Source organism: Calypte anna, chromosome 10 (assembly GCF_003957555.1).
Source record: "Calypte anna isolate BGI_N300 chromosome 10, bCalAnn1_v1.p, whole genome shotgun sequence".
NCBI lineage: Eukaryota > Metazoa > Chordata > Aves > Apodiformes > Trochilidae > Calypte > Calypte anna.
The window spans coordinates 9422260-9449517 of NC_044256.1; the positions used below are offsets into that span (position 1 = coordinate 9422260).

The 27258-nt window shown below is 39.2% G+C and overlaps 1 protein-coding gene across 1 annotated transcript in view; it reads left to right on the top strand.

Moving 5' to 3' along the window:
• MYO5A (myosin VA) overlaps positions 1-27258 on the top strand; it is a 95741-nt gene that overhangs the window by 60004 nt on the left and 8479 nt on the right. Inside the window, exons 15-33 of the mRNA XM_030456904.1 lie at positions 1318-1479; positions 2903-3000; positions 3672-3758; positions 3857-3965; positions 5238-5449; positions 6376-6532; positions 11024-11263; positions 11749-11997; positions 13100-13193; positions 13893-14041; positions 14291-14404; positions 16601-16744; positions 17415-17468; positions 18117-18344; positions 21196-21296; positions 21828-21908; positions 23815-24013; positions 24173-24247; positions 26139-26232. Of these exons, the coding sequence (XP_030312764.1) occupies positions 1318-1479; positions 2903-3000; positions 3672-3758; positions 3857-3965; positions 5238-5449; positions 6376-6532; positions 11024-11263; positions 11749-11997; positions 13100-13193; positions 13893-14041; positions 14291-14404; positions 16601-16744; positions 17415-17468; positions 18117-18344; positions 21196-21296; positions 21828-21908; positions 23815-24013; positions 24173-24247; positions 26139-26232 (2647 nt within the window). The remainder of the gene's footprint in view (positions 1-1317; positions 1480-2902; positions 3001-3671; positions 3759-3856; positions 3966-5237; positions 5450-6375; positions 6533-11023; positions 11264-11748; positions 11998-13099; positions 13194-13892; positions 14042-14290; positions 14405-16600; positions 16745-17414; positions 17469-18116; positions 18345-21195; positions 21297-21827; positions 21909-23814; positions 24014-24172; positions 24248-26138; positions 26233-27258) is intronic.

The following is a 27258-nucleotide window of genomic DNA, read 5'->3' on the forward strand; positions in this document are numbered from 1 at the left end:
TTCACTCATATCTGACCTCAGGCAGCTGAACAGGGTGGGGATGGCCCAGTCACTCATCCTGAACTTTTGGTTGAACCAGTGGAAGGAGAGAGGCTAAGTCAACCTCTGGAAATGTCATCCTTCCACCAGCTTCAGAGATTATCTGAGGTGATGGTGCTCCTAAAGCAACAGTCTCGGGTGACATAAGGCTAAACCTTTTAAGTACAGGAATTTAGGATACCTCTGTAGCGTTCCTAGTCATTATATTATGCTGGAGTGTTGTGCTGGATGCTACTGAGGAACATTTGGTGCATCCTGCTAGCCCATCTGGCACAACCACAGAGCACAAGTACCATTTTGTTGCACAGCATGTTTCATTGGATATCATGTATACTCACTGAGTTTTATAAGACAAAACAATTTTTTTTTATTTCTTAGGTTGTACTTAGCCCAAGCACTTTCTAGTACTGAAAAATGAATGCTCCTAACTCTTGGGAGAAAATGCAGAGATGCTAAATAAAAGATTATTCATTGACAGATAGAGAAGTCCAGATTTTCTTACTCTTATAATGCTTCTGAAGTGCTATAGTTTTCAGTAGAAAGACAGGGTGGTGTTACTTTTAGTTGTAAAGTTACTTCAAAGCAGTTGTTACATATGGGTGTATTCTGTAGCCATTAGAGAAAGGGAACTGGAACCCCTGAGTGGTATTTGGAAAGATGTGTCAGGTTTTTCCTCCACTCCCACTGGCTTTAGACTAGATCTTCTGTTAGATAAATTTGGCTAATGTGTTTTGGGTGCTTTTTTTTTTTTTTTTTTTTTTTTTTTTTTTTTTTTTTGAGTCCATGGTTCCTCTTTTATTTTTTCAATTTAGAGTGATAGAGCAGCAATATTCTTTGTTGTCTGCTGGGTTATTCAGTGTCCTAGTTATTTCTCAACCACAAAGGAGTCTGATGCACCACTGGACTCTGTTGTTTCCTTCCTAGATCAAAGCAGCCATATATAATTGCACTTGATACTTACGAAGCTGCTGTCAGTACAGTTTAAAATGGAAGATATTGCTGGCTCTATGAAAAAAACTCAAATCAGAATTTTATCTTCAGAAAGGAGACTCACTGATCAAACCTGAAAGGATTTTAGTATTAAATCATGGCCCACTCACTCACTGTACCACCAGCTTGAATGCTTTTTTTTTTTTTTTTGCATTTTTACCCGTGTGGATTTCAACAAAAGCCCAGTGTTCATGAAAACTGTGCCTGGATTCTAACAACCTTAAGCATAAATGGATGCAATCACTTGCTGGATTCTTACTCTCCATATTTTTTCTATTGTTACACCAGTTTAAGCTGCTACCAGAGTTATTCCAGGATGAGGAGAAGGCCCTCAGTCCCACGTCAGCAACCCCTTCAGGGCGTGTGCCTTTGTCTCGAACTGCTGTCAAACCAGCCAAGGCCAGGCCAGGGCAAACCAGCAAGGAGCATAAGAAAACTGTGGGACATCAGGTGAGTCTGAAAATTCAGCTCTACTAAATAATCTCTGCCTCTCTCTGTCTCTGGTCTGAGTGTGCAGGTGCTTCTTGGGATCTCTTCTGATTTTGAGACAGTGCATTTGAATATGTCGTACAGTTTGGAGCAAATGTACCCTAATTACTGATACATTTGGAGCCAGAATTTCTGGGGGCTCAGTTCTTACTGTGGTGCCAAGACTCATATTTTTCAAAATATATATAACGTGTTGGATGCTGAGAAGCTTTGCAAATATTGTATTGGATCTTTCTGATCACGTACCATATTGTCTGACTCAAATCAAAAGTGGGAGTTCAGTCCCCAGAAAACTTGGTTCCAGTTATCAATGGGTTACACATAAAATGTCCATGTGTATGTGCCAGAATGAAATTAAAAGTTTGCAGATCAGTATAGCTGGAGAACTCACTTTGTGACTTTCTACTCAGCAGGTTTAACAGGAGTTTTCTCAGCATGGCTATGTCCCCAGCCAGTGCTTTATGTATGTGCTCAGATTATACATAGGAGCCAAGGGGAACTTTTTAAAAAATTTTCGTTCTTAGTTTTTATTTGCAGTGCCACTTTGCTAGTTAGTAGTGGCATCCTGCTGTTGCCTATGGCTTCCAGGAAATCTGTGTGGATATCTCTTTACTGTAGGATAGCCTGGAATATAAATGAGCTCTCAGGGAATGTAAGATCTCTGTATCGGGCTCCCCTGCCAGTTCTTGAGGATGAACCAGAGACATCTCTTAGATTTTCATAGTTCTGATAAAATCACTAAAAATGCCCCAGCTTGTCCACTACCGTGGATGATTGTCAGTCCCCTAAAAAAGGTGTTACAGAGTGTCTGTGCAGTGTCATGACCTAGTCACACTGCTGAGTACATTAGGTATTTGTGGTCTTGATACTTCTTTAAAAACTCTTTTAAAACTTCCTAAAACTCTGGGATATTGGACTCTGAAAGTTCTCTTCAGTTGGCCAGGCACTGGGATCAGGAATGAAGAAATTGATATATCTTATTTTACCACTCTGCTGATTTAAAATTTGATTTAAAATTCAATGGCTGTTTAGAAATATGCCATATGTTTTAGTGACATTGAGATGGATTACACAAATATTAGGGTGGATCAAAAGCTGAAAATAACTCTGCCTATCCCATGCTTTTTGTACTTTAGCACATGCTGATTTGGGAGCTTTACTCCTGTAAAACTTTACATTTAGAACTCTCATTGTAACCTAATTTACTCAAAGATTGTATCTTAAATTAAATCTATTGCCCTAACAAAAGCAAGCTGGTACTTATTACCAGAAGCCCTATTAGAATTAATCAAGTATCCCTAGGTCAGCTTCCAGAGGTAATATCAAATGTGTCTGAGCTTATTAAAACTGATATTTTTGCCTTTTTTTTTTTTTTTTCCAAAAGTTTCGAAACTCTCTTCATCTGCTGATGGAAACCCTGAATGCCACCACTCCCCACTACGTGCGCTGCATTAAGCCAAATGACTTCAAGTTTCCTTTCACGTAAGCTGCTGCCTGCCTGGTTCGTGCATCCTGTGCTGGGCATGGAACTGCTCAGGGCTTTGGAGCACTGAGGTTCTGCTGAACCTTGCTGCTCTCTCGGGAGTGGTGTGTGTCCTTCCTCTTGTTAGTGACTCATTGCATGTACATGTACTTACAGCAGGAGATTTTTGGGATGAGTAGAGGGAGAAATACTTCCTGATGCTTTTTTTTGTTTGTTTATGGTAATACATAAGGAAAAATACCAGAATTTTCATTGCTGACTGTTTCAAATGTGACTGGAAGTTTGTGCTCCTCAAGTTCATTTGACATTTGTTGGAATTTGCTTTTGAGATTCCCGCATCTTACTCCTCTTTTTTCATATAAGAACTTCCTTAAAGCTTTTCTCAAAAGTTTGCTTAAAATCCACACACACAAATAAAATGCTCTGCTGGTTATGGGGCAGAACAGGATGAGCAGCTTGCAGCAGCTGATGGGCTCGGGCAGTTCCCAGTCAGGCTGTCCTCAGTTGTCATTGAGTTGTAGAAATAGTAGCTGGACTTGCTAACCTCCCACCACATCCCACCCCTGTTCCCCCTCTGTGCCACTCCTGTTCTGGATCTGCACAGGGCCAGAGGTCCCATGTAATACAAAAATTAGCCCCACACCCACAGGCTCTTTTTATTCCTGCATAGATTTGATGAAAAGCGGGCAGTGCAGCAGCTGAGAGCTTGTGGTGTCCTGGAGACCATCAGAATCAGTGCAGCTGGCTTCCCCTCCAGGTGTGTTTGCTGCTTTTTATTTTGCTTTCAGTTGCAGTTCTTCGTTTTGTGAGAATTATTCATTGTTGGAACTGACACTCTCTCTGTTTCTGGGACAGGTGGACATACCAAGAGTTCTTCAGCCGCTACCGTGTCCTGATGAAGCAGAGAGATGTCCTTGGTGACCGAAAGCAGACGTGTAAAAATGTCCTGGAGAAACTCATTCTGGTACTAGACTTACTGCTGAGAGCAATTGGAAGCCCAAGGAGTAAAGATAGTGTTCCCTCCTCCCTCACAGCTGTGCTGTTTTAGTACTTACACAACGTATTAAGCCACAAATGTTAGCATGGGAACTGTAGAACTTCCCAGTGTATCAAAGGAAAGGGACACAGTGATTTTAAGTGTGGGTGGGCTGAGGGTGAGCCTTACCTTGCTTACTGGCAAGATGTATTAACCACACCTCAAGTAAGGTGTAGTTATCTGGAGGTTTTTTAACATAGAGATGTGGCTGTCTGCGTGTGCTTGTGCCTTCCACACTGCTCCTCTCAGCTCCTCTGCTGAAGTCAACTTTGGGCACTTGGAGGGCAGGCAGGCAGGCTCCAGAGAGACACTTCCAGGCAAATCTGAGGAGCAGGTGGCTGAGATATATTGAGAAGTGTCAGAAAGGGAAAGTGACAAAGTTTACTGAACATATAAAAGCAAGAAATCTAACCTTGCAGTGCCAATGTTGAGATGTTTATGGAAACCCAAAAAATCAACACTGTTCAGGCAGGTTGGGCTTGCCTTCTTTTGGTCTACATGTGTGTGTCTGTATTTGTAGTGTTAAACTGAAGTGTTAAATGTATCCTAAGGTGTAGGTCTTTGATTGCTGTTCTTTTAACTTCGCATCAAACAAGGAACAAAATTAATTTTTTTAATGTATCATTGGATATTCTCAGTTTTTCTCTCTGAGGAGTGCTACAGCCCACATAGAGAGAATATTACTCTATGGTGTAGGTCTGTAATTTCAGAGGTATTTGAGCAGCCTCCAGAGGCTTAGTCCTGGTGCAGTAAATGACATGTACACAGTTGAAGCCTCAGCTGTTTTGTTTGCACTGTGTAATATGGTTGAAGATGGACCCTTCAGAGAGGTCATCTACAATTTAAGCAGAAAATTGTACATGTGCATTGCCTGTATTGCTTTCATTGTCTGGGCTTCTTCATCACCTGCTGTAGCCTTCTGTGTCTCTTATAATCTTTCTGGTATTCTTATCTAAGCAAAAATCACACATTACTCCTTTAGGTCATGCTTGTGGCCTTATTTTATTAATTTATTAACAGAATCATACTTTACTACTTAAGGTTTCACAGATAATTTTACCTCTTTACTAACTGTACCTTCATTTAGTCCTTTGTGCTTTTTTCCTTTTTTTTTTCTTTTTTTTTTTTTTTTTTTTTTTTTTTTTGTTATCTGGTAACATTTAATGCTGTAACTGAACCTCTTTTTACCTCTGAAAATAGGACAAGGATAAGTACCAGTTTGGTAAGACAAAAATATTTTTCCGGGCTGGTCAAGTAGCCTATCTGGAAAAAATAAGGGCAGATAAGTTGCGAGCTGCCTGTATCCGCATCCAAAAGACGATCCGAGGGTGGCTGATGAGGAAGAAGTATGTGCGTATGAGGAAGGCTGCCATCACCATCCAGAGACATGTCAGAGGGTACCAAGCACGATGGTAAGCAATGCTCATGGGAAAACCCTCACTAGCCTCAGCTCACTTCCCTTTAAGTAGGACATTTACATATAATCCATTTGCTTTCTCCGTCCTATACTGGCTGAGAGGAATGATTTTCCAGGGAAACGAAGGAAACTGAATGGACTGGGAGTGTCTGCTCTGCTTGGTCCTGACATCCTGGCAGAACAATAGCACCCTGCCTGTAGAATTCTTAGAACTTGTGTTGCTAGTGGGAGCAGAGTACACATAGTACTGGGAGGGATGTTGCAGGTGAAATAGAGCAGGACTCTTGGCTGAGTCCTCGCTGCCCATTTTGTGTGCACCCTCTGAGCTGGGTCTGTCTGTCCTGGATAAACCATTCCTCATCCAGGGTGCAGCTGTGAATGGAGATACATCAGAGTTTGGATTAACTTCTGAGGTATGGTCATGGATGGGCCTGAGAAAAGGGTAGGAATAGAGGTGGTCTCATTCAAAGACAAAGGTGCTTATGCAGACTCGGTAAGAGGCTTGTGTCAAAGTGCTTTTTAATTGACTTGATGAGAGAGCCAGGAATGAGCAAATATTTCCTACAGGTTGAGGTTAGGACAGCAGATCTGGAAGGTGGCATAGTGGAAATACCTGAAACCTGGAGAAAAGGTTCTGAGAAATACAGCTGAGTTTATCATGTCAATTCTGTAGCACAGTTCTCAGAGGAAGTGAGAACATTTCTCTGTAAAACCTTGCAAGGTTTCTGTTAATTTGCCATTCTGTTGTACTGCCATACATTAGAATGGTAGGTAACTATGCTGTGTCACTGACATTAGGAAGAAACTGAAGTAGAAAATACAGCTGTTGACAAAGAGGGTGAAATTATAGCATGTAAAGAAATAGTATTCAATCATTGGAAAATAATTACAGGTATTATTTGTAATCTTTGTATTGCTCAGCTATGCCAAGTTCCTGCGGAGGACGCGCGCAGCCACCACCATTCAGAAATACCAACGCATGTATGTGATCCGCAAGAGGTACCAGTGCATGAGAGCTGCTACCATTGCTCTTCAGGCTCTCTTAAGAGGTTACATGGCCAGGAACAAGTACCAAATGGTAAGAAATCACCATGTTTTTCTTCTTCACTCTAGCTTTATTTCCACATACCTTCAGGGCAGAGCTGCTCTCTGGTGTCCCCTTGGGAATCTGAAATGTTTGTGGATGTGCTGTTACACCTAATGCACTCACAAAATGGCTCAGCACGGATTGAAGCACCTGGAAATTGGAAAGACTTGATAGTGCAATCAGTGAACTTCTCGTTTTAGAGATACTCACACTGTCATCTAATATGGATGACTTTTAGTGCAGTCAGTGGAGAATCTAACAGAGATTTACAGCATTTCTCTTGACAAAACTTTTTCATTTGTTACACAGAATGTCAAGGCACATAAAGTAAATATTCAAAATGGCCATGTGTAAATGTGTCCTGGTTTGAGCTAGGACAGAACCAACTTTCCTTTTAGTAAGTTTACTTTACAGTTGAGTCTGTTCTAAGTGAATAAAGTTTCTGAAGTTAAAAGTATGTTTTTCAGACAGTGTGTGCTCCTAGAAATGATAATGCTTGTGTTTAAAGTTATTGCAGGGATAATATTATGAGTGGTATGCAGAAAGGCTCTTGCGTATACTTATTCTTATAGAAACCAAGGTCACTGCTTGGTTCTGCTGAATTTTTTAAGTGCTGGAAGTGAAAGGCCACACTGAACTGAATGGGTCACACCCCCAGCTCTCCTGAGGGGAGGAGCGGACTGGACAGGTGACCCAAAACTAACCAAAAGGAGTGTTCCATCTCATATATGTCATCCTTAGTATAAAGATGAGGGATTACAAGTGTCAAGATGTTTTCTTGCATTTGGCCATCTTCCAAGGAGGACTCTCTCCATTCTGCCCTCAATCCCAATCCATTCATTCCTTATTCTAGTTCCCACCTGCCAGAAGGGAATGCAGTTTTGATTTTGTATATACTTGCAAATTTTTCATTATTTCCTGATTAGTATTATTGTACCTTTTTGTTTGGTTATTATTGTTTCACTAATGTAATTTTTTTTTCATTCCATAAGTCTCCCTTTTCTTTCTCTTTTCCCCTTCAAGGAAGGGAAAGGGTTAATAGAGAGCATCTGTGCCTGGTTGCTGGCCAGCCCAGCCTTAAACCATGACAGCCTCCAGGTATCCAGATCAGCTCTGCTCTCATCAATATACGTATGTGATGCACTACTATTCTATTCCATCCCTAATTTCAGTGAATCTGAAGTGGTTGGTGGAAGATACTGAAAGAGATTTATGTTAGCGAAGAGATACCCACAAAACTAGATTAAAACTTAAGCATGGGGGTTCTTTGGTGGGTTTTTTTTCCCCAGTATTGATGTTGGGTTTGTTTTGGAGAGAAAGTGATATAACCCTGTCCTAAGGATATTGACAATATTTTCCTGATTGATAAAAGATAAAAATAAAAGGAAAAATTATTTACTCTTCAGTAGTTACAGGGGTGGAAACAGAGTCATGATTGAAATGGCTAGACTACAAAATGCTAACATATTTTATGGCACCTTTTTCTACTTGAATGGGTTTAACTCAGCTCAAAAGTCAGCCTCTTTTCGACTGAAAAACTATCTGAAAGAGTTATAATATTTTCTTGAGGAGGTAGGTATTGAAGGCATATAATCAAAAGCCAGCTACTGCTTGTTAGTTGTGTTTCTCTTTTATACTTGAAGTTTCTATGTATTTTTTATTTGCGTTAAAGTTGCCTACACAGTCAGATGTGAACGTGTCTAAATTACAGCTTTTTAACACACACTAACCATAAAGTTTGAAAACAAGTAATCCCCAATAAGAATTTGTAAGGACTAAGATCCCCACGCTTGACTTGGCTGTTTTTTTGGGTGAGTACCTACTTGGACTTTTCATGGGAATTCTCAGCATTTTCATTATTAGAAACCATGTTTTATGTTGTGTGATTATACAAGATACGTTTTTAACAATGATCTGACAGATGTGACAAAATGAGACATGAGTCACAGCCCTGTGTGGACTAAAAGCCATCCTTAGGAAAATGAGAGATGATCCTGTGGGCCTGAAGTTAGTCTCGTGGGTGATACACATTGCATCTGTCCTGTAGCACAGACTTTATAGACCTGTTATTTTCATTTTTAATAGAGATGACAGATTGCTGGAGGGGTCCCTATAAGGGGTGGTCAGACATCCCCATTAGGGAGTGTCTCCCTCCAGCACTGAATTACTCACTGCAGTAAAAGGTGAAGTGCTGGCACAGAGCACACCTGCAGTGTGCTGGGTATACGTTGTCCTCCTAAGGTAGAATTTTATTAAAGCTGGGATACAGGGATGGTCAGAGAGAGCAGCACAGGTTCGTGCATGCCATGGGACAGTAAACAGGGTTGTTCTGAAGTTCATGAGGATTGCAAATGAGTGAAACCAAATGAGTGCCCCGTGACATCAGCCCTGGGCTGAGCTGTGACTCTGTAGGTAATAGCTGGTACACGTGTTGTTCATTAGGATTGTGAAAGGCACCTGTTGTTATTGATAGCAGAGAGGGCATGTGTTGCAGTCACATGGCTACTACAAGGAATTTTAAATGGTTGAATCATCCACTTCACACGTCCTTGGAAAAGCTTCTGCCCGGGACATTGTGATGAACTTCTCGGCTCAACAAGGAGTTTAGTTCCTTCACAGCTTTGTCAGAAGCTTTCCTGGGAAATACTTGGTACTTGGAGTAACTTTTCTGATAGTCTCACCCTACTCTGGAGTGGTCTCTTTCCTCACTGGACCGCATGGATGTGAGAATTCCCTGGCAGATGTGGAACGTCCTTGCACGATGGAGGTATTTTGTGGGACTTGTGGCTTTCAAACTTGAGGTGAAAATGTTGTTGAACACAAGTTGTATTTGAGCTGTTCAGGTACCCACAGGTAACCAGAAGGACTGTCCCAGGAAACGTGTAATGGGGCAGGAATGCTAACTGCATGGCAATCAGTGAGAAGGACTTTGGATTTTGACCTTGCTGTACTTTTGAAGAGCTATTCCCTTACCACAGTGTGCTATTTGACCAAGTGCTGGTATTTCGGATTTCATTTTTTTTCTTCAGAAATTAATGCTAAGGGAGGAAGTTTGTGTACCCTATAATCCTGCCACTTTGCCAGCAAGCCTTTTCAATTCGTTGATCTGGAACTACAATGCCTCTGACACATTTCAGATCTTTTGCTAACAAGTATGGAAGAGTTGTTAGCAAACAACTTACCAGCTTTATGGTAAATCGGTGTAAGAATGTGACTGCCTATGTTCTTTAAGAAAACCATGAAACCCAAGAAGTAACATAAAATCTTAAATAGTTGTGTTCTTTAGAATAAACTGTTTAATTTGCATGAGCTTTATGAAGTGAACTCTAAAGTTTTCTGAGTCCTAGAAGCCTTGTGGGTTTGGGTAGGCTTTCCAGTATTAGCTGTGGCCTGCAGGGATTCAGATGCTCCAGAGCTGGGGGGTCTGTGATTGAATCTGTGGGTGAAGGATCCAAAACCAGTAGACTCTCCTGAGTGGAAGTCTCTGGCTAAAATGCTGATGAAAGTTTCTGGCATTCTTGACTGTTTTTAATTTTAAATCTGCCATGAAGTAAGTTTGAATTATTAAAAAAATTCCCATTAGAATAAATGGACTTATTTCTGTGCTGGCAAATCTAAGATATATTCAAAATAAAGGAGGAGGGGGGAAAAAAGGAAAAATGACTGGAACTCGTAGTTTGGTGAGCTAGACTACAGCTGCTGTTCCTAACAGTTGCTACAATTTATTCCAGGGTCGGGTCTAGTGTGTAGCAGATGCATTGCATTTCAACTCTGGTAATTTTTAAACTTTGTGTTGTTAAATTTTATGCAGTACAGGTAAATGATATTTCAAGGATAAAAGATATTTCAAGATAAAAGAAGCAGGGGGGGAAAAAAGCACTGTATTTGTAATCTTGCCAAAGATACCACATATATTGTTGCAATTATCTTGGATATGACTTTTCTCTCTACAACCACCTGAAATGAGGCTGTAGTGAGGTGGAGGTCAGTCTCTTCTCCCTTGTAACTGGGGATAGGACAAGAGGAAATGGTCTCAAGTTGTACCAGGGGAAGTTCTGTTTGGATATTAGGAACAATTTCTATACTGAAAAGAGTGGTCAGGCATTAGAGCAGGCTGCCCAGGGAAGTGGTGGAGTCACCATCCCTAGAGGTGTTTAAAAAACACATGGACATGGCACTTCAGTACAGGTTTACTTGGCATGATGGTGTTGTGTTGACAGTTGGATTTGATGGTCTTTATTGCTGGTTCATTTTAATTTTATTCCCTATCATCTTTCTAACTCCTGTCATCTCTTCATATTCTTTTTTGTTTAAATTAATTCCATGTTAATTTCTTGTTACTCTTCACCAGAAGTTTCTCTTTACAGGCTTAATGTGTCTCTGTGTGTACATCATCTTTACACCTCTCATTGTGGAGTCTGAAGTGAGCACATGTAGTTTCCAGCTCTGATACCCCTTGTGGTGTTTTTTTCTTAACTGTAGATGCTTCGGGAGCACAAGTCTATTATTATTCAGAAACATGTAAGGGGCTGGCTGGCTCGAGTGCATTACCACAGGACCTTGAAGGCAATTATTTACCTGCAATGCTGTTACCGGCGCATGATGGCCAAGAGGGAACTGAAGAAACTGAAGATAGAGGCCCGGTCTGTAGAACGCTACAAGAAGCTTCACATTGGCTTGGAGAACAAGATCATGCAGCTCCAGCGAAAAATTGATGAGCAGGTAAAAGGTTGCTGGCCTCAGGGAAGAGATTTAGAAGTTTTGTATGACTTTTCTCAGTAGCCTGGTGAGCATTCACAGACCATTGCAGTGAATTTTCATTGTCAGGTATCAGTTCTCTTTTCTGCTGAAGAGAGGGGGAGGCCATACATAGTAAAGCATCTGCTTGTGTCTCTCAGCAGCACTGAGAGAAAACATCTGCTCCTTTAATGCCAGTGTTTCACTTGAAGCACTTCAGTTGTTCTGTTTAAGGGGAAGGCGAGGTGATCATGTTTGTGTGTGGGCTGCCTGTCTGATTTTAGTTTAAGATGTTAATATGCAGGCTTACAGACCAGGCTGTTCTCATTAAGCAGTTCTGCAAAAACAAACTGTTGAAAATGGGGAAGCTGCTTTTTTGATACCTTTTCTGGGTATGTTCTGGAAGGAACTGGGAGGCTCCCTTAAACTTGAACTTCTCTAACAGCTGCTGTGTGTTGTGTTTTGCAAAGAACAAAGAGCACAAATCTCTGCTGGAGAAGATGAGCAACCTGGAGAACACCTACAGTACTGAGACAGAGAAGCTGCGGGGTGACGTGGAAAGGCTTCGGATGAGTGAAGAGGAAGCTAAGAATGCAACCAACCGTGTCCTCAGCCTTCAGGAGGAGATTGCCAAGCTCCAGAAGGAGCTGCACAAAACTCAGTGTGAGAAGAAGACCATTGAGGAATGGGCAGACAAGTACAAACATGAAACCGAGCAGGCAAGTGCGCAGTCTCAGGTGAATGAGGTTTATAGGGGCCTGGTGTCCACTCAGGCTTTGCCCAGGCTGAACTGCTTCAGTTCTGTGGCTGCTGTTTTTACACTGTTTTTGAGCAATGTTATACTTGTGCATTTCCAAATAGGATTGATACCTAACTAACTACACCTATGGTAGCAAAATGTAATCAATCTATAAATTGTAAGTAAATATATCTATTCAATCTGTTCATATTTTAATATTGAAAGTATTTGCAAGTCTGAACTCTTAAGCTTCCTCAATTAGTCAGAGGTAGTGCATTCATAAAAAGAAATAACTTTACCTACCTAAAGAGTATAATCACATAGAAATCTGTCCCATGCACAGTATTCAAAGGTACCTGCTTATATCCTGCCTAATTTAAACAATTAGCTTAGACATATGTGCCTTCACAGTCTAGATCAATAAGTTTTGACTAACACCTTATCTTTCCTTTAACAGCAATGTTTCAGTCAGGTTGTTTCATGTCCAGAGTACTTGCTGGTAACTGGTAACTGTGCAGGTCTTAAATACTGGAAGAGCCATTCAATCATTTTGTGATGCTGTAATGATACATTTCAAGATCAGATAAACATAAAGGAAAATATTAATTGATTAAGCAAAAAGAATGTGTAGTAACCATAATGAGAGGAAAATGAGTAACTTGCAAACCTGGGCACTGTTGAAGTGACACAATTTTTGGGCAGAGATAAGATATTAGAATATGGTGTTACCCTCTACAGTAGACTATACAACAGAGCTACCAATTTTTCCTGTTTGAGGCATATTTCTATTTTAAGGAGTAAATTACCTCTTTGGGGCTTTATTGAAAAATATTATGGCACAGTGGGGTGGCTCAGGGCAGTCTGGACAGAAATAGAGTGGAGAACATACAGGGAAGTCTGCAGTGGGGACATATTCAAGACATCATTTGGGACATGAAGATAGAACTTAGTTCACTGATTTCATTCTCTGAGGAAAAGTTTCAATATTTGAACTCTTACAACAAAGGTGTAGTTGCTGTTTAAGCTACTGATGAAGAATGACCTGCATTCTGAGTCAAATATTTTTTTTTTAATCTCTGTAGCTGGTATCAGAGCTGAAGGAGCAGAACACGTTGCTGAAGACAGAAAAGGAGGATCTGAACCGCCGCATCCATGACCAGGCCAGGGAAATAACAGGTTGGCTCTCTTCCCTTCAGTCAGGTTTTCTACTTCATGTTATCCTGCCAACCAGCACTCTACTGCATAGATTGGGCTAATTTGCCTTAGTTTGCATTCCTTTTTAGCTGAATAGTATAATTTCATCTTTTAAAAAACTGACATGCATCAGAATTATTTAATTATTTGAGTTTCCATGAAGTCCTAAGGGTCTGGTATCTTTTTGGAGAAGGTGACTGTTACAAAGCATTTTACTTTTAAAAAGAAGGCTCTGATACTGTAACTAATATTATGGAATCTTATGGCTATTGTGACTCCATTGGCAGAGGGTGGGAGAGCTAACATGAGATCTGAAGGCTGTGATGGAGGCAGCTGCGATGGGGAGCCTCGATGTTCTGGAGGCATGAAGCATCTTACCTGCTTTTTATGTAACTGGGCTTGTGCCCCTTTCTTCTCCCTCCAGGAATTACTAATGCAAGCAGAATAACTGACTTAAATGAATGAACCCTTCTATGCTTCCCACAATAATGCTTTGGTCCTTCAGACATTTGGCTTCATGTTTGCCTACAGAAGCACAAACACCACACAGCAGCCTCAGCCAGCAGACTCTGTCCCCATCTGTGTTCCTGGTACAGACACATGCCTGTACCCCTGGGATGGAGTCACTGCATGGTAGGTGGAACTAGAGTTCTCACTTTGAATTCCTCTTCTCCATGGCAGAGGCAATGGAGAAGAAGCTTGTGGAGGAAACAAAACAGCTGGAACTCGACCTGAATGATGAACGGTTACGGTACCAGAACCTGCTGAATGAGTTCAGCCGGCTGGAGGAGCGCTACGACGATCTCAAGGATGAAATGAACTTGATGGTGGTAAGTGGCTCAGCACCTGAGGAATCAAAAGCTGTTCACAAATGTTTTGAAGTAGAATCTAGAGTAATGAGTTAGTACCTGATTCTACTCTGAGCTATGTCGTGGGCCTTTTAAATATCGATTAATTAAATTAGCTCAGCCCAGAGATTTGATTGTGAGCTATGTCTCAGATGCTAAATTATAGGTTGGGAAGAGAAAGTTGCAGGGAAAACCATACAGTGGTATTGATTTGTTTCATTTGCACTCTAGAACATCCCCAAGCCGGGACACAAAAGAACAGATTCAACTCACAGCAGCAATGAGTCTGAATATACTTTTAGCTCTGAGATCACAGAAGCAGAAGATTTACCAGTGAGGATGGAGGTAATGTTTAAAAAATCCCACAACTTTTCATTGACCAATGGTTGAATTTGGTCGTATTCTTTTCTTTTGTGCTTGTGAACACCGTATCCTTATATTGAGATATCTAATGTTCCAATCCCAACTTTTATAATTTCCTTTTTGAAACTAGCTCATTCTCCAGTTAGTTGTGCTCCTATTTAAAAAAAATTTGAGAAATTACTTTTAATTCTTCTCTATTGCATTAAACCTAGACTAGATGCTTGGTCATCCAATTGAGTTGCATCTGTAAAACATTTGCTTGTCAGTGTTTGTGAGCACTGTAATCACTTTTTCAGCAAAAAGTGGGAATGCAGAAAACCAGTAAGATTTCCTGAGAAGTCTGCATACTGTATATTTAAGGAGTAAAAGGGGCAGGGTGGCTTGCCACATTCTTAGTAGCTGCAAGGAATGAGTTCCTTAGTAGGGCTAAGGACCTTGTGTTGTTTCATTTCTCCTCAATTTTATAGAGAAAAAAGAAACTCTGAATATGTACTAACCCTTTGTAAATGCAGTGATACAAACCCCAGGATATTTAAAAATTTCCAGAAAGCTGACTCTTGTTTCAGCTATTGAATAATAATAATGAGTAATTTGTGGTGCAACTTGAAGCCATTCTTCGTATTTTCCAACATAAATCCCCTTTTTTGCCCCACCCAGGGAAGTGGGAGAGCTCACAAAGAGTTGTCAGGCTGGTAGCCTGACTGTCCTTGGTAGTCTGCAGATGGAAAGCATTTTCTCTGCATTCAAAAGATCTTCTTAACTCTATCACACAGCTCTCTCCATTTGCCCACTGTCTAAGTTAGTTATCTCCATATTTGCTTTTCACGGGCTGTTTTTAATGTTTTGAAAGCCTCCATGGAAAATTATTTTCTATTATAGATGCAAATTCCCTGACACGTGGCTGCTGACACATATTCTTTGTGGATGCTTTCATAATTCACATTCCCATTTGGATTTTTCACCTTGTATAATTTTTTCAGAAAGGGGCTCCTACCTTCATAGATAATCAAGAAAAGGACAGTGCAACTACATGTGATTGGATTTCACACAAGGACCAAACATCATTTTTTCCTTTGGTTAATAAACTTACTGAATTGCTGTCCTAGAGCTGGTTTGAGTTTTTAGAATATAAGTGGGGAAAAAAAATAACTAGGGTAAGAGTGTGAATAAATCCAGAACTGAAGAGTTTCTCTTTTTTTTTTTTTAAAACTCTATAGATTTAAAACTACAGTTTAATTCTATAGAATAAAAATACAGTTTAATGACATACAATCATGTTAAAAAATAGAGTCTTTCTCAATACTGACCTAGTAAAGGCAGGAAACTCAAGCTCTGTTTTCTTTTTCCTGAGCTGTTGGTGTGGTTTATGACCCTTCTCCTCAACAGCAAAAGGAGATGAAATGGAAATGGCTATGCTTGCTTGTCTGCTGCAGTCATTAATATTAATTTTCTAGTGCCTTTTATAGACTTCAAAATTTCATGGTGCATTTTGTGGTAAATGCTTTGATCTTCTTGCTACATAAAGTACAAAATGGCTGATGGACAATTTCTGATGCACCTTTGGATTACAAGTGCTGTCCTTTCCCAGAAAATAGTGAGATAATGGTTTAGGTACAGAACAGGCTGGATAGTTAGAATACTAAAGGGGAAAAGACATAAAATGTATCTTCTGGTACCTATTTATGTCACATCCCACTAAATTAACCTGTAAATCTACAATCAGCAGAGAAATTTCTCTGTAGGTGAAGAACTTACCACAGAAATAATTTAAATTAAAAAAAAAAAAAAAGAAATGAAAAAAATGAAAAAACCTTCTGTTAACAATTGTTTCCAGGTGAGTCTAACCACAGACTTTTTTTTTCTCACTTCCCCCTCCAAACAAATAAGATCACAAGGTATGCTTAATTATAGACCTCTTGTCTGCTGGATAGTCTCTAGTGCTTTATTTTTTCACTAGGCTTTAGGCTTAGTTACACTTTATACTAGTAGATCCTTTTTAAAAATAGTGTTTGAGAGCTGATGAAATACTTTAGATGCCAATAGTCGTTATCAGAATCAAGTCACATTTCTGCCTTCTTCTCTCTCCCCAGCCTGTTTCCCATCTCTACTCACTGTAGTAATTTCTGGTGATGTGGCAGGGGAATACTTCTTGACTTCCTTCTCTTCTTTCTCAAGCAGGAGCCAAGTGAGAAAAAGGCACCACTGGATATGTCTCTGTTCCTCAAGCTGCAGAAACGGGTTACAGAGCTGGAGCAAGAAAAGCAATCCCTGCAGGATGAACTGGATAGAAAAGAAGAACAGGCTCTACGTGCTAAAGCTAAGGTGAACTCCTAGCTGATAACTGCTGACAGCAGTGGATCCCTTCCTGGGGAATGCTGACTGCCTTTTGCTAAATCCTTGTCTCCCTCTAGTACTTGCTTTATCTAATGACAAGTTTTATGCCTGATGCTCAGTGCTAGGGACTGGTTATTTCCAAGGTCCTTGAGATCTTCTGATAGAAGTTAACAGGAGCAGAAAGTGCTTTTCACTTAGCTTTTTGCTTTTGGACTAGCAGCATAGAAATTATCTATTAAAATTCAATGGGATTAGACATGATTAGCAGATTTTATTTGAATTTTTCCTCTGATTTGGTTTCCTTAAGTACTTGTAAAAATATGAAACCATTTTTGGCAACTGTTTCTTATTATTCTTTTACTAGTGAGTTAAACACCCTGGCATTCATCCTGCTTTGTTTACTACCAATGATGTCAGAGTGATATGGACATTATTTTATTTATATTAACCAATTATGTCTTAAATTCAGAAGGAAATTAAGAGACAACGCCAATATTCAAATGAAAGCCATCAGCAGTACCAGAATGAGTGTTTTCAAATTTTATAGGGAAATAATTTAATCTCCCTTTCCTTTTCCTGCCTCAAGTAAATTAAGGAATAGGAAGGATTTTTATTATTATTATTATTATTAATTTTTTTTGTCTGTATTCTTTTATAGGAGGAAGAAAGGCCTCCAATAAGAGGTGCAGAGTTGGAGTATGAGTCACTCAAGGTAATTTTAAAAAGGATGTTTCTGTTATTTTCTAGTAAGAATATTGCTGCCAATTGTATGTACAGGCATGGAAAGTTACCTCAGTCCTGTTTCAGAATATTAGATGGAGAAAGTAGACAAAAAATTCCCTGCAGTCATTTTTGTTTTAGGATTATCCTTTTTGAAGTGTAGAATGTGTAGCTGGGACTGCAGGACATAAAGATACCCTGAAACATGGAGTTCTCTGTTTAAACACTCAATACAACTTGCAAGTTAATTTTGAGCAAAAATACAGTGATAAATGTGGCCCTCTTTCCCAAACATATTTAAATTAAGGTATAGCTTATACTATTAAAACCATTTCCTAATATCACTGAATAATACAGAATCTCCTTAGCCTGCTGACCTGTATTAATTGTAGAGGGGAGAATAAGAGGGAAATTTGTTTTTTTTTCCCATCATATCTATATGATTCATGTGTGTGTTCTGATTTTGAACTGCCTTAGTGAAATCCTCCCAGGCACAATTCCCCACAGTCCAAGGCTAAAGGAGAGATAGATTGGTGCAGTTACTCATTGTTTTGACTGTTTCTCCCCATAGTTTTGTACCTGTAGTTTATAGAAACGTTGGAAAGCTGCTGGATTAAAGACTTGTCCCAATTTCTTGCAGCGTCAAGAGCTTGAATCTGAGAATAAAAAACTGAAAAATGAGTTGAATGAGCTCCAGAAGGCACTCACAGAAACTCGAGCTCCAGAGGTGACTGCTCCTGGTGCCCCTGCATACAGAGTCCTCCTGGAGCAGCTGACTTCAGTGAGTGAAGAGCTCGAAGTGCGCAAGGAAGAAGTCCTCATCCTGAGGTCTCAGCTTGTGAGCCAGAAGGAGGCTATTCAGCCCAAGGTAAAGAATAATCAGCAGATTCACTGGGTACTAAAGTTCCATTGCATCATTAATGGGTTTTATTTAATTTAACAGCACGCTTGAAAAGGCAGAATGAAATGTTCCAGGTTTGAAAGCCTCTCTAAATGTAACTCATTGTCAGTGCACCGATTGCAGCAACCCAAACTGGGAGATTTTATTAACCAATTCTGGGGCTGTCTCCCAGCATTCATGTGAAGATATACCCATCACATAAGGCTGGCAGCTGCTAATGGTGTGCCTAGGATCTCCCCAAACTCCTTTAACAATGCAGAAATAGTTCTCATCTGGAGCAGTATCATTTCTCCAGTGAGGATGTAGTTTGACTGGAAAATTTACAATAGTTCTCAGGAATTCTTTTCAATTAATAGTTCAGTAGGAGATACAAGGAACAATTCCTTCTACATCTTTATGGGGTCACAGTTGGTTGCAAATATATAGCATTTCATAAAGATGACCCATGAAGAGAAATTCCATATATATTCCAAATATATTCTATAAATTCCATATTAGTGTTTGATAGTTGCTATGTGGTTTTGTTGAAAAGAGCAAATTACAATCACTGAAATGACTCTTCTAAAAAGTTAAAATCTGATGAGAATCTTAGGGAAATAATAGCTTTGAAAATAAGAGTCATTCAACCTGAAAAGATATCATCAAAATCCTGGAGCTAGAAATTTCCATTGAACTGTGAGGTATCCAGTGCTTTGGAAGTGCAGCAAGGAATACACAGATATGTCTTTCCTTTGTCCTAAATAAATAGGAAGACTATGGTGCATGAAGGTGTACATATCTTGTTTTAAATTATTCATTATATAGAAAACAAAATTTGTTTTTGTCTGCAGTGTGTAGAACATTGTAAAGAAATACTTGAATAGCGAATACTTGAATAACTTGTTCTTTAGAAAAGTGGCAAACGAGTATTGTTTTTACAGCATGAGGGAGTATGAGGGAAATGTGAAGGTGACCTGTGGGATGGCTGACAGCCAGCTTGTGAATAGCTGCTTCTTGTTAGGTTGGACAGCTGCTGCACAGACTGATTTTTTAATGATTTGTTTTTCTTCTTTCTTGCCTACCAATTTGATTGCCAGGAGGATAAGGTACACTTTTTCTTCTACAGTTATGAACCAGAACTCTTAAATATTAAAAAATCCTCAACAATACTTGAGCTGTCATTTTCCTGCCCTACTAAGTAACCCACTTGTATTTGAAGTTGCTCTTGCACTTTACTTTGCTGTTAGTGAAAAACCTTTCTCACTCGTCCATGTCCCCCTTGTCCCCATCTTCCCACTCCATGAAAGGGAGCTAGTTACTCAGAACAAGCAGATTTAACATTTTTGAACTGTTGATTTATAGTAACCTGAACATGAAAGGAAAGATTCAGAAACTGGTCTAGTCAGCTCAATCAATGGATCTTGCTGAGGGTGTTAGAAGAGTAAGAGCTGCAATGTGATTCAAGAATCAGATCTCTGTTAACTTGCAAAATCCATAAATTTCACAAAAACATGTCTAGGATGAAGAACTACCTTACTTTATTGTATTTACTATCTTCATCATGCAACAAACATTCAGTTGTGATCATGTTGTGATCTGTAGATATGGGACAGGAATTGCTGAATATTTGATTAGAAAATGTAGTTGAACAAATACTATTTAAGAGTATGAGAAACTGAACTGATTCTAAAAGAAGGCTGTTCATTCCAATATTGCAGCTACAGTAGGTGGGGTATTCTTGAAGATACAGGAGTAATTAGCATTTCTTTCAATCAGCACAAAAATAATAAATACTTTCAAACTGCTAAAGCAGGTGAGATACAGCAGTTTTACTGTGTAGTAAAACAGAAGTAGAAAAATCAGAAAGATATGTAAAGGATGCTGAGAATAATTCTTTCAGGACCTTAGGTACTGTATTGGTTTTCAGCTTAAATAACACGAATCATAGCAGTCACAGAGACCTATGCTCCAAAATTTATGTCCACAAAGTTTTTATTGCAAATACTTGAAAAATTTTACTCAGGAAAATAGCATTTGATTGTTTTGAAAAGCAAATAGAGAAGTCAGAATTCCATCTCTTATGTTCATTAGAGTCCTGTGGTTCAGCTCCAGTTATCCACACACGGACTCAGAGCAGACTGGCCAAGGGGACTGTAAACATCTGTTAAGTATTTCAGATTTTACTGAAGAAAAAGCAAAAGTGCTGTAATAAACATTCAGAGCTGAAACAAAATAATATTATGATGATATCTAACTTGAAAAATCTCAGCCCCTTGTAAATCATTAAAATACTTAAAATATATGAAGTGAGGAATGGGCCTTGTTTATGAGATTTGAAAGGCTTCATGTATTCTGTGTTTTGGAAATATTAATAGAATTAATCTTGGAAAATTATGCTTCTTCAGTTTCAGTATTAGGAGCACTTCATGGTAATCCAAAATAAAATGCAAATTCATAATTTCATTAAATTTATCTTGTTCCTTTTACATGATGAACAAATGAAAAGAGGTTAACACTTGTACCCCCTTATTAGACAGACTCATACCTGACCATGTTGCATACATATCATAGAATCATAGAATTGGCTGGGTTGGAAGGGACCTCAGAGATCATCGAGTCCAACCCTTGAAAGTGTTGGACCCAAAAGTCCTTATTTGTTTTAAAAGATACACCAAATGGAAATAGACAGTGTGGACCAGCCTTCTGCTCAGGTACTCATGCTAATTTTAATGTGGCTGCTCAAGGATTTGTGTTCCATGGGGGTAAAGTGATGGAAACATGGATTCAGACAACAATTACATTGTTAAATTTACCCTGGAAATCACCACTCTTTTTCCAGAATACCATGACAGATTCTACAATCCTCTTGGAGGATGTACAAAAGATGAAAGACAAAGGAGAAATAGCACAGGCATATATTGGACTGAAGGAAACAAACAGGTACAAGTTTTTTCTTTCATCCACAATTGGTTGGGGTCTGCAGTTACACACTGCATATATCAGATCCAGTACATTGCATCCATGTAAGTCTAAATACTTAGAGAACACTTGTAGTTTGGGATATAATTTGATTTGATTAGTAAAATTGATGTGTGCAATATTTGAAAGGATTGGGTAACAATGGGGAAATGCTCTCTGGATTTGCTTCATGACCTTTAATTGGTACATTCACAAACTCGATGCCATTCCCTGAGCTGTTTTTTTTACCTCTTGTAGTTGTCACAGTGTCATAATACATTAATTGTGACAGCATGAAATGCTGTAACCAGTTGGGCTAACACTGAGAACTGAATTTCATCATTAAGGAGAAATACATATAAACAAGAGAAGTGATTTGCTAAGTTGTTTTAGAGTATTGTTTGTTTCTCTTTTAATAGTGACTGTAATTTAGTGTGTAACCTCCTTAACATGTCATCTCATCACCATCATGTATCTCTCTTGTATTTTTTTTTTAAACACTTTTCTTGAAAGGCAATCTCCCCAGGACTATCATATGCTGAATGAGGACGGAGAACTTTGGCTGGTTTATGAAGGGTTAAAACAAGCCAACAGGTTACCAGATTTCTCAGAATGGTTTTTTTCTTCATTTGCATCTTCTTTTCTAGCTAACTGTGCCACTTGCTATGGGTTTGCTTTGTCTACAGTATTTCTATTGCTTTAACAGTTAGAAAAAAAATCATCACAATTTATAGTTTCCTCAAACTCAGTCCCCAGTCCTTTCTTCTACTTGTCAAGTTACATCATTTTAAAGGTTAGGATGGTGGCAACAGCTATCATATTTCATAAGAATAATTGCACAAAAACAGACAGTAAAATACCAGGAGCTCCACAACTGGGAAAAATCTGTAGCTGTGTATTACTTGTCTGCCTCTGTTTTTGATATCAAAATTAATGTCCCGTACAGTTTCTCAGCTTAAGGAAATACAATAATTTTTGTAATTATAAAACTATTTGAATAGCTTCAGTGTACTCTTAACTTTCAGAAAGTTATGCCTTACTCTCCTTATTGTAATTGAAGTCCAGTAACTTGAATGTTCTTTTCCCACATCTCTCCATGCTAGATTCGAACTTTAAGACCCAAAATAACCAACAAGGCGAAATATTCTTTAGTTCATTGTGGCACTGCTCAATCCTCAGTGCAGTCACTGTGGTCTCTGATAGGATGCTTGTGCTGATCCTGTAAGGGGTGAGATTGGCCTTGTTAGGAAATGCAGTTCTAGCTCTGTGTGCACATCTGGGCACTGTATCCATCCATGTGGCCCAGACTTCCTGACTGGTTCATAGTCCTGCACTGGCAACTGATTTAATTCAACAGATCAGGAGTGTTGATCGTCTTCAATACACACATTTTGTAGCAGTAACAACAGAATGAGGTGTCTTGCAGTGAATGCTGCTAACCGAAGTCTTTCTTTTCCTTGTGCTAACAAATTCTATACCTAACATTGTTCTCTAAACCTGCAAAGATCTAACTTAAAGGAAGTTTCTGCAGAGCAGGGTGTGTTTGCTCTGTGCCTCTTGTTTTGTGTCCTAGCACTCTAGAGATGAGAAGCTTTACATGAAATGGCAGAGCAGTGCAGGTAAATGACTATTTGCGTGCTCGATCAGTCTAGGTACTAATAAATGTGCCTGTCTTATGCATATTTAAACCCTGAAGGATTGTCTAATTGAACACTAGTAGTCAATAGCAGTGTCATTTCCTGTGTGTGTGTATGGAAGGTGAGTCAGAGCATTGGACAGTGCCTTGCCAGCAGGAGGAGATCCCCATAGCCCTGCTCTGAGGGAGGCTGGTACGTGTTATCCCCATTTCACATGAGGAGAATTGGGGACATGATGTGCCCAAAGGGAAGGAGCAAGCCAGTGGTGAGGATAATGGATTGCTCCTGGATACAGTCCTGAGTTAGATTCTGTTGTTAACTTTTTCTATGCTAATGACAACCCTCTGCAAAATGTTGGGTTTAGTGTAAAAATAAAGGTTACTTGTGTGCATTTGAAATTATATGGTTTGTCACTGAACAGAGATAACTTGAAAAAGATTTACCTATATTAATATTGTAGGGCTTTAGTTTAAGCAAATATGGTATCGTCTTCATTGTACACAGTTTGACTTGGTTAGAGGTAAAACCTCTGTAAAGTCCCTTTAAGAGCAGCAACAATCTGTGAAGACTGAACAGTCCATGTATTGCCACATGTTCTCAGTGGCACCATACACAGTATGTGTTCAATCACAAAGGAGATGGAAAACAGCATCACAATTAGTTTCTCTCCACTTTTTGACCGTGTAAACTTAATTTAATTAGAAGGCATTCTAAAGGGTTTAAAGAGTACTCTGCTATTTCATTTTCCTTTGCGAGCCATGGCTAATTGTTCCTGAGCAGCAGCTAAAGCTTTACACTCCCTCTGAGAACTGAGGATGTAACTTTCCGAGCGTGCTCACCCAACTGTTGCTCAACTTCTTCAGGCTGCTGGAGTCGCAGCTTCAGACGCAGAAGAAGAGTCACGAGAATGAGCTGGAATCACTGCGAGGGGAGATCCAAAGTCTGAAGGAAGAAAACAATCGCCAGCAGCAGCTTCTGGCCCAGAACCTGCAGCTGCCCCCAGAGGCCCGGATTGAAGCCAGTCTGCAGCATGAGATCACCAGGCTGACCAACGAGAACCTGGTAAGGGAGAGGATGCTGTGGGAACACCCCAACTAAGGAGTCAGACTGCCTGAAAACCAGAGCATCTTGATCTTGTTTTAATCTGATTTATACAGCGCTTAGTGAAGTGTCAGTATCTCAAAGGGAGGGGGAAAAACAATCCTGTGCCTATTTTTACAGTTTTATGAGGAGTTGTATGCAGATGATCCCAAGAAGTATCAGTCGTACCGGATTTCACTGTACAAACGGATGATTGTATGTAGATCCATTGAATCCTGTTCCTCTGTTGTCTCGTTTGCTATTTCTGGAGCACTAATTGAAAAGCAGGCTGCCTGCCTTCATCCCTTTCAAAGGAAAGCCCCTGCAGAGAGCTTCACAATGCCAATTCCTTCCCTCACTGCTTTTTTTGTTAGTCTCAGTGTCCTCTGTGTAATGTTTCTTTTTGATGCACAGTTTTGTTACTAATACAAGTCTTGCACTGTGAGCAAAGCAGTTTCTTTTTGAATTCTACTTAATACTGCCCTGAAAAAGAGGTATATGATGCAAAAATCAATTTCCCAAACCAGTTTGCTTTAAAACTTTGATGCATTTCTATTCAGTTCTGCAAAACAGAGGCCTGATCATACAGATACTTATCAATTTGAATAGTGACTGCAGTCCAGTCATAGACTTTATCTGTTCATAGTTCTCTTCACAGTGCTGACATCTGGAATGTATAAATCTAACAGAATAAAATTACATAACCTTTAAATATTTTTCAAATGTGTAAAATATGAAGGATAAAACTGGAAATAATATTTTCATAATAATTAAAGATAGCAAATTGAGATAGCACCATATGTAAGCTTGAAAGAATACGGCTTACAGTATTCTGCATCTTAATGAGACATGAAATCTGCTCAATTTTTTTAGAGGAACCACATAAGAAATATTATTCCTCTCACATAATTGTTCAGAAGTATATCCCTTCACTGATATATTCAAAACAGTCTGGACTTTTTTAATTTCAGGAGAAATTGTTCTATCTGGAAAAAAGTATATTTTTTTAGTAATAGGATTTCTGTTGTAAAACTGAATACTGCTTTGAATGTGAAACATGGCCTTGATTCTGTTCTTTAAACAGGCCTAATTATCTTACTTTCTGAGTATATTATGTTAGGTGGTGAACTCTTTACTTACATGATGGAGAATAATTTTGTGCCTAATTCTAGGTTGTTGCACTAATATTTTCCAGTGATTTAGAAGAGGTGTAGTTTCCCAGATGATGCTTTGGGTGCAAGGACCTCATGTTCCTTAGGTTCTTACCAGTGCTGTGAAGAATCACACTTTGGAAAGAGCATTTTAATTTTAATCTGCATTCAAATCCTTATCTGGAATGGCTTTCTGGTTTACTGAGCTTGAGGTTTTGCTTCCTTTAGAAAGACTTCCCATTTTTAGATAACATGATTATTTTATGAATGCACTACCACAGGTCACAGAATTATTCATAGATTTCTGGGAAGTGCTCCTTTGAAAGAAAAATATCAATTTCATTGCAAGAGTAGGACTTTCAAGTGCTAGGTGTTGTTCAGGTGGAGAATAAATAGATGTAAGGCTTAAGTCAATCTAAGGAAATGTGATGGCAGCAAGTAGTGGAAACAGCAGAGTTCCACAAGAACTGTAGGTTTGGGTGTTTGATTTTGGGAGATTTCAGTGCAAGTTGTGGCCTTTCTGCAGATCTCTCTCTTACCTTAGAAGATGGATATGTGGGAATAATGAGTCAGTCCTGAAGGCATGAATAAATGATGCAGAAATACAGGCTAGCTGTTAAATAACAAAGAAAATAGTTTCCATGAGGCATTTGGAAGAGCAGGGAGAGAGCATTAGGGAGATGTGTTTGCAGTCTTCTTCCATAAGAACTGACCTACTTGTGAGTGCCTGCAGAATATACCTGAGAGCTTTGCCTTTGTCATGCTGCACATAACTGAATAATACCTGTGATACTTGGCTTGTGTTCTAGGCAGTGCTCCGGCTGCAAACTTCAGCCAGAGGATGGCACCACTGTTCAGCTTTCCTCCCCGCCTTGTGATTCTAACAGCGCTGATTTTGTCTCTGTCGCATGGGCTGGGATTTTTCTCGTGTCTTCATCTCTCCTTTCACTTTACAGGATTTAATGGAGCAGCTTGAAAAGCAAGACAAAACTGTTCGCAAGCTGAAGAAACAGTTGAAAGTCTTTGCTAAGAAGATCGGTGAACTTGAAGGTACTTTTATATTTTGGTAGAAAGATTTTGGTTTACTCTTTGTGATCCCACTGTCATCATATCCATCTGTCTTAGCAGTCAGAAAGGTCTTCAGTAGCATTAACTTCTGTTAATTGATTTCAGAAACAGGAGATATGCCCAGAGCTCTGGGTGTTCCTTTATAAACCTGTAGAAGATTTATCATATTTTGAAGTGATGAGCAAAGAAGATTGATGTTTCTCTGAAAGAAAAAACATTTGAACACAAAGGAATGTTACTTGGGCTGTTTGTGTACTGACAGTATCTGTTTTTATCAAAAGCAATGCTAAATGTGAACCAGGCAGAAATAATTTACTACATTTTCCTTTGTGGATTTCTGTATCACTGGAGCCAAGAATGGTGACACTGTTTCTGCCTGAGATTTCCATCCAGAGCTGCTGTCTAAACTTGAATATAGGAATTTTGAGATATGGACAAAGCTTAATTTAATTTTTTATGAGCTTCACAATTACCCTGGGATCTGAGAACTGATAAAACTGACAGCTGTCAATATTTCTGCCTAAGTAAAGTAGTTTTAGTTGCTAAGAGCAATTAATAATGCTATAAAATTGAAGCATAAATGTATTTTAAAATAATCCTAGTCCTAACCTTTTAGAAGCTTTTTATGGTCATGCTTTTTCCAGAAACAAGCTTACTGCCTAATGAGTTGTTTTATTTAGTAATCAGTGCCTTTGTAGTCTTCAGTGTTTCTGAACTAAGTTTCTTTTTAAAAAGTTTTTCAAAATTGTTTGGTTACTGCTGTGCCCAGGACCACAGTAGTATTCATACACAATACAGAGTGAGAAAATATTTCTGAAAACAAAGTTTTGCCTGGGTTTATTACCTAATTACATTAGGAAGGTGTGGTAAGTCTGGCTGGGAAGGAGTTAACTTTCTTCATGGCAGTTTGCAGTATGCTGTGTTTTGGATCTGTGGCTAAAGCAGTGTTGATAACACCCAGGTGTTTTGACTGTTGCTGACCAGAGCTTGCAGAGTGTCAAGGTTTTC